Below are 11,542 nucleotides of genomic sequence, written 5' to 3'. Positions count from 1 at the left end.
CAATATTTGTTGTTGGCCATTCTATAACATTCTATAACATTCTATTTTTAGTAACTATGTTTTACATGCATATACACAATTTATTATGCATTTCTCAATTTAAAATTGCAAAAAGATGAATGGTTGATACAAAATGCATATTATTTCTTATGGTAAATTGTTCTTACATTGAAAGTGTTCACATCCACTTCCTCTTGTGTATATGTGTATTAATATAAATGACATACACTATGCTCAGCTGTCATAATATTTAAATATTGTTTGTTCCAAACATACTTTGTAACACTCAGATGTTACACACAATGGAAAAATAGTGGGGAACTATAAATTTATGTCATAAAAATTCCTTATCAACTGATTTTCCACTAGGATGTGCAAGATGAGCTCCTTTCTAGTCTATGGGTCTCAGGGTTCCCCATCTTTGAACCTGAACCTCAGCCACCCCAGCATTGAATGAAAGGCCTGTCTCAGCTTATGGTTTCCCAGAATCAGAACATACGGGTGACCTGAAGGATAAACAACTGCAATATCTTGGCAAAACATAGTGATCCGATTTCTGTCTGGAAGCTCCAAGCTCCAAAATGACATGGAAAGAGACAGAAAGAAAATGGCATAGAGCAGGAGAAAGGTTACCACACTTTGCAAGGCTTTTATGTGGGCCTTGGTGCTGACATCTTTGGAGCCCTTGGCATTGAGCTGTACTCTCCTGAGATGCTTCCCCAGGGAGAAGATTAGCAGGAGAAAAACTGTCAGGGTCACTGCAAAGGGCACGAACGCGAACAGGGTGTTTATATATACAAGATGGTTGGTAAATTGGGCAAAGTCCTTCATCCTGGAACTACAAGTCATGTTTCTTTTATATTCACCATACCAGGCATTCATATGTGTGCTGACCAGTGCAAGATTAAGAATCAAGAAGACCAATGTCACCAATATGGTCAGTGAGACCACCTTTTTAACTCTCCACTTGAGATAGAGAAAAATAGAGTCAGAAAAATTGGCTATCTTGAGAAAATAAAAGATGCTGAGGCTTGTAGCAAGCCAAAGACTGAAATGATTGCTCACAGTCCAGAAGATAAAAACTATAATTAACATTTTTCCAGTCATAAAAAAAGCTAAATTAAACATGCATATATACGAATTTATTAATATTACCCAGAGCAAACCAATTCTGGAGACCGCCAAAGCAGTGAGAATTCCATCTGTGAAAGAGATCTTTCTTCCCTTGACCCAGTCAATGCAGTTCACCAGGGCTATGAAGCTGTTTCCTAGCTTGCCAATTACAAATTCGGCAATTAGAACGACCATAAGTGTGTTGTCGAAGACGCTGACCATTGTCTGGAAAAGAATACTCCAAAGTCTACTATCGCTGCTGAAGATTTCTTCATTCATTCATCTCAAATGCTATGTATATCTGATTCTTGAAAACACAACCGTATTCTCTCTTGTAAAACATGGTGTTGGGCTTGTCAAATCAGCAACCATCAAGATTTGCTAATGGATGCATTTATGGCTTTCCCCCTGGAAAATCTTTGTAGTTCTCTAGACAACTCAGCTGAACTCTAAAGTCTTTTATAACTGATGATGAAAGAAAGCTGCATTCTCATTTGCTAACATGCAAATCAAGATATATGCAATTCCATGAGCCTCACTTCTGTTTTCTCAATATTTGAATCTGCCAACTTGAGTTCAGGATAAGTAAAATTACAAAATTCTAACACATGTAGCAGGCAACAGAATTCTTCAAACACTTCAAAGCTAGGTGTGCACGGGGACTTATCCATACATTATGCAAAACCTTTCCTACAAAATATGAGTTTTCTAATAAGATCATGGAAGAAATTATTCCTAGAATACTGGGTATTGCAAATAAACTTGTTTATCATTTCATGTGTGTGCACATGCATAACATATACACATCTGTACCCACATTTATTTGGATACAAATTTACTCTTTGAACTCCAATAATACAAGTTTTTCATTTCTCCATTGACAGTTATTATGCATCTATCTCATGTTTAATGGTATGAGAGTTGTTAAGGGCATTATTTAAAAATGCTCCAAAGTTTATATTACATAGTTTTATTTTTTTTAAAGATTTGTTTATTTATACAAGAACTGGGGTACAGGCCAGAGGCACAGGAGGGTGAGAGAATTCACCAGCAACAGAGTGGGGAGCAGAACAGGCAGATGACCAAAAACACTGCTGAGGGGAGCAGCTGGCGAGACAAGAGAGGTCTGCCATGCCATGTGGATATCTCTCTGGCCGTCTGGGAATCAAACCTGTGCTGCAGAGGCTGCAGACAGCTTCACAGTGCTGTGCTCAACCCACTGAGCCACCGGGGAGGCCCTATATTACATAGTTTTAAATGTAAAAATTCAGTAAGCTTTGGGAATATTTTTTCTGTACCTAAGAAAGGTGATGGAAATCTATCTGTTGATAGATTTGAATGCATTCAAATCCTGCGTTTGAATGCATTCATCCACAAAGAAGAATCCTCATTCTGTGATTCTTTCTTGTCCTATAGGGAACATTACTCCATTAATACATGCATCTTCAGATTTTACCCCCACCTACCTCCCCAGCAACATCTGTTCCATGATGCTCACTGCAGACACTCAGGCAGACAAGATGGTCAGAGCAGGGCATGAGCAACATGATACAATCATTCTTCTTCATTAGGTATAAAAAAGTAAGCAAGGGACCTGTGAAATAAATTCAGTATCAGCTACCAAAGAAAGCAGAAGGGCATGGGTCCTAAATTTCGAGGGTGATAAAAAGATAGGAAGGATTGACCCCGGGAGCAAAAGTACAAACATACTGTCAGTGAGGAGGCAGGAAATTCCCCTTGTCCAAGGAGCTTGGAAAGACGTGAAGAGAATTGCTAATGGAATTGGGTGGAGTGGGTGCGGGTGCTGAGACATCAAAGGCTCTTAGAAAAGAGAGCAGAGGGCCTTCCTGGTGGAGCAAGGGGTTAAATTTCAGCGCTATGAAGCTATTGCCAGCCACTGCAGCACAAGTTCGATCCCTGGCTAGGGTCACCCACATGGCACAGTAGACCTCTCCTGTCTCACCCTCTGCTCCCCTCATGAGTGTATTTCAGTGGATCTGCCTGTTCTGCTCCCCACTCTGTCTCTGGTGAATCCTCTGACCCTCTGCCCCTCTGGCCTGCACCCCAGCTCTTCAATGCCTAACAAACAAATCTTTTTAAAAAAATTTTTAAAAAAAGAAAAGAGAGCAGAACTGGGGTTCCAAAAGGACAACACTCACCTCCTTCTTATTACTTAAAAATTTTAATTCAAATAATGTATAATATTACCTAGTCTTCATGTGTATGACATTATAACTACCTGTGATACTACAATATGCTCATCCCCCACATGTTTAGCTTCCATTCTTCGCCAAACAATTGACCTCTTAACTCCAGTTTACCCACCACCCCCACCTCTGTCCACCTTCTCTTTGGTGACCTATTTGTCTTATAGTCTAGGACATTGTTTTTGTTTTGTTTTATTTGTTCATTTGTTGTGTTTCATTATCTTCTACATGTAAATGAAACCATGCAGGAATGTGTGTATTTCTGATCAGCCTGTTTCCTTGGGTAACTGCACAGAGAAAACTTCAGAGACACCTGAGTACTGTTTGTGTTTTTCAACACCTGAGTAATGTTAAAGGAGAAAAACTATATTTATATCATATTTGAGTGTCTTCACACTTTCGAGCCTATTAGTGATTGCATTTTCTCTATGCCTCTATGCAGTCCTTGGAACTTGGGTGTAAAGATTTGTTTAGAGACACTTGAATAGTGAAGAAACAGATTCATAAATCATTACAAACTCAGATTTGGTGATGGGTTTCATTTTTATTGGTTTCCCAGATCTCATGTAGTTTATTTCATCCATTATTCTGTCATTAGAATATCATTTTAACCCCTCTCCATGGACAGTTTTTATGTTCTGGAGAGTCAACAGTGGCAAGATAGATATGATTCTACATTATGGGCCCAGTATTCTAGTGGAAGAGATAACATGATTAAAAATAAATGACAAAATCAAATGTGAAAATGTTTTCTCTTAATGTTTGAATATGGTATAAATTTTATAAAACTAAGAACTAATAGAGACATGCAAATTAAGTTATTGTTATGCTTTTTTCCTTAGAATAAAATTTGTTATCGGGGCTTCCCTGGTGGTGCAAGGGGTTAAGGACCGCACTATGAAGCAATGCACAGCCTCTGCAGCACGAGATCGATCCCCGGCTGGCCACGGAGCAATCACACGGCGAAGCAGACCTCTCCTGTCTTGCCTGCTGCTCCCCTCAGTAGTGTACTTCAGTCAATCTACCTGTTCTGTTCCCCACTTCTCTGGTGAATCCTCTCACCCCCACCACATCTCTGGCCTATACCCCAGCTCTTGTGTGCATAAATAAATAAATCTTTTAAAAAATTGTTATCAATAGCATGTCAACATGCTTTCCATCTCATCATTTTCCACAAAATTGTAATAAAATAGATCCTGATATTCCTTATCAGTTTCACAACAATACCATGTTAATATACAGAGAATGGTCATTGAATTGTATATATACATACTTTTTAAGTTAGATAGAACTTTTAAAAATGTTTTCTCTTAATTTGTTTACATTTAAAACATTGGTTTACAGGCCTCCCCGGTGGCACAGCGGTTGAGCACTGGGTTGCCAAGCTGCCTGCAGCATCTGCAGCGCCGGTTCGATCCCCAGCTGCTCCCCAGCCACCGGAGGAGGGTCCCACATGGCGCGCAGACCTCTCCTGCCACCCACTGCTCCCCTCAGCAGTGTACTTTAGTCCTTCTGCCTGCTCTGCTCCCCGCTCTGGCTCTGGTGAATTCTCTCACCCTCCCGCGCTTCTGACTGTACCTAGTGCTTGTATAAATAAATAAATAAATAAATAATCTTTTATAAATAAATAAATAAATAAAACATTGGTTTACTTGAACTTCTTTTAAAATAGGGAAGAACTGAGTCATTTTACTGATGTTTAAAGGGAATTTTTAACTAGCAAGATGGGAGAGAGGATTGGCAATTCAAAGGTTGTTAAAGGAAAAATGAATAATCTGACTTCAGTTCAACTTCAAAGAAGGTCTTCTGACTTCAAAAACTGGACAAAGGACTTTCCTAACTTCATCTGAACATTGGTCATCATCATCTTTCTTCTTCATCTTCATTGTAGACCTTGGTCCTTTTCTAAACTTCTTATGAACTAGCTTAAATCTAATATTCTTCAGTATTCTTTATTGAGCATACATGCAAAATTTACTGTAAATTTGAATTTGTCATGCTTGAATTTTATTATGTGCATCTTTTCTTAACATAGTTCTCATTTCTCTCTATAAACTATAAAGTAAAAACTCATGATGGAACAGCATCTATCTCAAACATCCACCCTCAATGTGTTATTAGAATTGCTTTTCACAACCATCCAAAGATTGGAGGTTTGAACAATGAAATTAAAGAACCTGTGTTACAAAATGTGAGGTGTAATTACAGTGAAAAATAGCAATGATTCTCCGAGATAAGTTCTCATTTCTTAAAGAATGTTTAATATAAATAATAAATTATTTTATTGAAAAATGATGACAAACAATCTGTATATGAAGACCACATAGGTTTATCATTCTGAGGAATTTTGTATAATATTTTGTAATATTTATGTTGCTTATATGAAAAGCTGGTCAATGCTATGTTAATCTTACAATCACATTTTTTAAAGATTTATTTATTTATGCATACAAGAGCTGGGGAACAGGCCAGAGGTGCCAGAGGGTGAAAGGATTCACCAGAGACAGAATGGGCAGCAGAACAGGCAGACAACCGAAAATACTGCTGAGGGGAGCAGTGGACAAGACAAGAGAGGTCTGCCGCACCATGTGGGTATCTCTCCAGCTGGCCGAGAATCAAAACCGCACTGGAAGGCTGCAGACAGCTTCGCAGTGCTGTGCTCAACTCCCTGCACCACCAGGGAGGCCCAAATTTTACAATCACATTTTTCATAAATACACACATATATAGGTTTTGTGATAAGCTTAGGTAAAAGACTTCTATATACATTTTCAGAAGTTATTCAACTACATACAAATTACAGGAAGCAGTAGGAGTATAAGATGTTAGACTCCACCAGTTTGTTTTCTTCATGAAGAGTCGGGAGCCCCCAGCTACTTCCTTTCCTTCAGCCAGCACCTCAGCTGCCACAGAAATGACACAAAAGCCTGCTTTAGCTTCTTGTTTCCCCAGATGAGGATACACGAGTGGCTTGAAGGATACAGGATTCCAAGAAACTGACAAAGCAAGATGATGTGTTTATTCTGCAAGTCTGGAGAACTCCAAACTGAGATGATTAGAGACAGGATGTAACAGGCAAACGGCAAGAGGAAGGAGACCATGGTCTGCACAGCTCTTATGTGGACCCTGGTGCTGGTGTCTTGGGATCCTCTGACCCTGAGCTGCATCCTCCTGTGATGTTTCCACAGAGAAAAAATTAACAGCAGAAGAGCTATCAGGGCCATTGTGAAGGGGATGAAGTTTGCTAATGTGAATACAATGAGATTGGAAAGGAATACACCGTGCCTCAAATAGGTGTTCCAAGTGGTGTTTCCTTCATATTCCTTTGTCATCACATTGTTATCGATGCTTATCAGTGAAAGATGAAAAACCAAGAAGATGGAACTCCCCAACAGAATGACGTGAATTACACTTTTAACTCTCCACTTTAGGTAAAGAAATTTAAGGCTAGAGAAGCTGGCCAGCTTGAGCAAATAAAATATGCTGAGGCTAGTAGCAAACCAGAGGCTAAAATGATTGGTTACCGTCCAGAGAATAGGAACAATAATTCTTTCTTCAAAACGATATAAAACTGGATCAAATGCAAATATACACCAATCCGTTAATGTTATCCAGAGCAACCCAATTCTGGAGACCGCCAAAGCAGTGAGAATTTGATCCACTGAGGAGAATTTTTGTCTCTTGACCCAGTCAATGCAGATCACTAGTGCTATGAAGGCATTGGCAAAATTCCCTGCAATAAATCCTATTACTACTAGGGTGAAAAGAATGCTCAGGAATGAACTTAGCATGTCTAGAAAAAAACAAAAAGCCAAGTCTAATATCACTGCTCGTGAGTCTTTAATATTCTCACCTTAACTTGTATGTGTCGGTGATCTCTGAATGTGCGTAAAAGTCTGGTTTCTTTTCATTCACTGTGAGCAATGTCAAACAGGAAAGCAACGGAGCATGCCAACAGGTGGGATGGATGTCGTCTTTATGAAAACATTGACATTCCCTTTTTGTTCCAGTGGAATCCTATTCGCACACTGTGCCCTTGCCATAGGTTGGGATTTTCATAACTGATATTGATGTCAATGTTGAACTCTCATTTGCTAGCATGCAAATAAGAACATATTGTTTTGCAATTTCCCTCCCTTGTTTAATCTCTCCATTACTCGCACTCATCAATTTACATTATTCAATGACCATTCTGCATAGATTCTGGCAACTAAGATATCTATATAATAATTATAGGGAATGTCTTCAAGATCTGCTTTACTGTAATCTTGTAGAAAATGATGAAATAGAAAGTGTGTTGGCATCTTATTGATTGTAAGTTCTACAATAAAAATAAATGTAAAAACTTTTCAGTAATTTAATTTACATTCCATACCAATATTTAATATTATGAAATTTTAACATTATAAATAATTTCCACTACTAATTTTTTAATCACCTGTCTCATCCAGAAGTATAGGGGCAATGTATCTATCTTATTACTACTGACACCCAAGACATTGAATTCAGTTCATGAAGTTGATCCAAATGATATTCTAGGGCCTCTCCGGTGGCGCAGCGGTTGAGCGCTGGGTTGCGAAGCTGCCCGCGGCCTCTGCGGCGCCGGTTCGATCCCCGGCTGCTCCCCAGCCACCGAAGGAGGGTCCCACTAGGTGCGCAGACCTCTCCTGCCGCCCGCTGCTCCCCTCAGCAGTGTACTTCGGTCCTTCTGCCTGCTCTGCTCCCCGCTCTGGCTCTGGCGAATTATCTCGCCCTCCCGTGCTTCTGACTGTACCCAGTGCATGTATAAACAAAACAAACAAACAAATAAAATAAATAAATAAATAAAGCATGCCTCTATAAAAATAAAAATAAAAAAAATAAACTTACAAATGATATTCTAATGACAAAATAATTGGATGGAGAAACTAAACTTGAAAATTTATGAAAATGACACCCAACACAACATCTGTGTGCTTTGCATGGATATCCTGGTTCTATTTCTTTTTTTTTCAAGATTTATTTATTTATGCATACAAGAGCTGGGGTACAGGCCAGAGGTATGGGGGGTGAGAGAATTCACCAGAGACAGACTGGGGAACAGAACAGACAGATCGACAGAAATACACTGCTGAGGGGAGCAGCAGGTGAGTCAGAAAAGATGTGCTGCACCATGTGGGTCACCTCCCAGGCCAGGGATAGAATTTGTGCTGTAGTGGCTGCAAATAGCTTCATAGTGAAGTGTCTTAACCTCTTGCACCACCAGGGAGGCCCCATCCTGGTTCTATTTCTTCATCATTCAAATATCTGTAAACAAATCTGCATACTCCAAGGTCCAAGAACTGCATTAGACTGGGTACCAAAATGTGCTTACTAATATATAGTGAATTGAACACAATATAAATTAAATGTACTCCTTTAACAGTTTCTGAGGGGCCTTCTGTGAGCAATTTTCCAGTGCATTGGGCTCATCAAAACTACACACCTTTAACAAGTGTTTTCTAGGTTGTCATGGAGTCACCTCCATTCCAGGAGGCTGGGTGGAGAAAGCTGTACAGATGAGCGTGTAGTTATTTTAGATGGGCGTGTAAGAGTGCACATAATTTCTACCCATATAACATGCTGAGATTTAAATCACATTACCACGCACATCTGTGAGGGAGAAATGGAGTTTTTGTATATTCCAGAGAAGAGGAGAACATGGAATCTGGGAGCTGAAGTTGGAAGGCACTTGGAAACATTTCATGGAAATAGACAAAGACTATTGTAAAACAAAAGAAACCCCTCCTTTAGAAGGCATGCATGGTATAGCTTGTTCAAAAACACTTTATTTGTGCCCCCCCCCGGGGGTGCAGGGGTTAAAGCTAAGCATTGTCAAGCTACCACCCCCCCACTACAGCATGAGGTCTATCCAGGCCAGCCAGGGAGGTGACCCACATAGCACAGAAGACCTCTCCTGTCTCACCCTGCTGCTCACCTAAAGTATATTTCAGTCAGTCTGCCTGTTCTGATCCCCACTCTGTCTCTGGTGAATCCTCTTATCCCTTGCACCTCTGGCCTATAACCCAGTTCTTGTATGCATAAATAAATCTTTTTTTTTTAAATAATAAATTTTATTTTTATATTCCCCCATACAACTGCACATGCCCCATTCTGACTCCAATCCCTCCCCTCCCGGCCCCCACCCCCCAAAAAGTGTCTCTGGTTCATAGTTTTTTGTTGATTTTGATTTTCACTTTCTTATTCATTTTCCTGATCCCTTATTTAAGTTTTCTAGATTCCTGCTATGAGTGAGACCATCCGGTATTTTTCTTTTTCTTTTTGGCTTATTTCGCTGAGCATGATCCCTTCCAGCGCCATCCATGTTGCTGCAAATTGCATGTGTTTATCTTTTTTGAATGCTGAGTAATATTCCATGGTATATATGTACCACATCTTCTTGATCCAGTCATCTATTTTTGGGCATTTGGGTTGTTTCCAAAGCTTAGCTATTGTAAATAGTGCTGTTATAAACATAGGGGTGCAGGTATTCTTTGGAATTGATGTTTCTGTGTCCTTTGGGTAAATACCTAGGAGTGGAATTGCTGGATCATATGGAAGCTCTATGTTTAGTAGGTCCAGAAATCTCCACACAGCTCTCCATAGTGGTTGGACCAGTGCATAAATAAATCTTTAAAAAATACTTTATTTGTGTATGCCTAAAGGTCATTGAATAATATACCATATTTTCTACTGTTCTTGTATAAACATTTTTTAAAGATAGTGCATAATTGAGTCTTCTTACCTGAAGTTTAAAGGAATTTTTAGGTGGCATGATGGGGAGAGAATGTCAATTTAGAGATCCATGGGTGGCTTGGGGAAAAGGCAAATAATTTGATGACAGATCTTACTTTCAAAAAGTTTTTCTTATTTTAAAACTGGAAGAAATGACTTTCCTAACTGTCTTGTATGATCTGCAATTCCTCAGCATCATACATAAAAAGTTGCTACTAATGTATTTGTCACTCTTGAATTTCATAGTGTGCCTCTTTTACTCACAATGGTTCTTGCTGGTCTCTGTAAACTATAAAGCACTAGTGATGGAATAGCATTATCTCAAACATCCATCCTCAATGTGTGATTTAAAACTGGTTTTCATGACCATCCAAAAGACTGGCAGTTCACCAATAAGACATCAGTGTAAAAAAATAACAATAGTACAAAACGCAACAAAGCAAAAACGGACAATTATAAATCAGAGACATCCTGCAGGGGAGGAGGAGGGAGAGGGATCAGAGGGAGGAAGGGAGGAGCACAGGGGACTGTGATGGCGCATGGGTGCACTGGTGAAGGAAACTCTATGGGGACTACACCTGAGGGGGTGGGGGAAGCAAATATTGATTAAAAATGAAGTGATGTAAAAAATAAAAAAAATTAATATTAAAAAATAAATTAAAAAGTACAAAAAAATAAATGAATACAAAAAAAGTGATAGTCTAGTTTCTAAAAATGTGATATATATTTCATATACATGTGATATATATATATATATAAATATGTGATATGGAGTCTTTTACCTAATATCAAGTAAACTGTTAACTTTTTTTATTAATTTATTTTTTATTTAAATATTTTATTTTATATATTTCTTACATCTTTTTTCATCTTTGCTCAATGTATGCATTTTCATTTTGGTTCTATTCCCCATATAAGTGACCTCCCCTTATTTTGACCCTAATCCTTCCTTCTCCTGCCCCCCACCCCCCGCCACCGCCATAGTGTGTCTCTGTTTTATAGTTGCTTATTGATTTTGATTTTTACTTTGTATTGATTAGTCTTTTTCCTGGTCTCTTATTTAAGGTTTCTAAATTCCTGCAATGAGTGAGACCATCCGGTATTTTTCTTTTTCTTTCTGACTTATTTCACTGAGCATGATCCCTTCCAGCTCCATCCATGTTGCTGCAAATGGCATGTGTTTATCTTTTTTGGTTGCTGAGTAATATTCCATTGTGTATATGCACCACATCTTCTTGATCAACTCATCTATTTTTGGGCATTTGGGTTGTTTCCATAGCTTAGCTATTGTAAATAGTGCTGCTGTAAACATAGGGGTGCAGGTGCCCTTTGGAATTACTGTTTCTGTGTCCTTTGGGTAAATACCTAGGAGTGGAATTGCTGGATCATATGGAAGCTCTATGTTTAGTAGTTCAAGAAATCTCCACACAGCTCTCCATAGTGGTTGGACCAGTTTGCACTCCCACCAG

General features: G+C 39.0%; 2 protein-coding genes across 2 annotated transcripts; both read right to left on the bottom strand.

Moving 5' to 3' along the window:
• Positions 1-405: 405 nt before the first annotated feature.
• LOC311185410 (taste receptor type 2 member 14-like) lies at positions 406-1,335 on the bottom strand (the record flags this gene model as incomplete). Its single annotated transcript, XM_084256037.1, has 1 exon — positions 406-1,335. The coding sequence occupies one exon, from the start codon at positions 1,333-1,335 to the stop codon at positions 406-408; it is 930 nt and encodes a 309-aa protein (XP_084112163.1).
• A 4,858-nt stretch (positions 1,336-6,193) lies between these two features.
• LOC311185409 (putative taste receptor type 2 member 33) lies at positions 6,194-7,111 on the bottom strand (the record flags this gene model as incomplete). Its single annotated transcript, XM_084256036.1, has 1 exon — positions 6,194-7,111. The coding sequence occupies one exon, from the start codon at positions 7,109-7,111 to the stop codon at positions 6,194-6,196; it is 918 nt and encodes a 305-aa protein (XP_084112162.1).
• Between the last annotated feature and the right edge of the window lie 4,431 nt (positions 7,112-11,542).

Source organism: Talpa europaea, assembly GCF_964194135.1.
Source record: "Talpa europaea genome assembly, chromosome: 15".
NCBI lineage: Eukaryota > Metazoa > Chordata > Mammalia > Eulipotyphla > Talpidae > Talpa > Talpa europaea.
The sequence above is the reverse complement of the archived record's forward strand: the minus strand, read 5'-3'. Positions and strand labels throughout refer to the sequence as shown.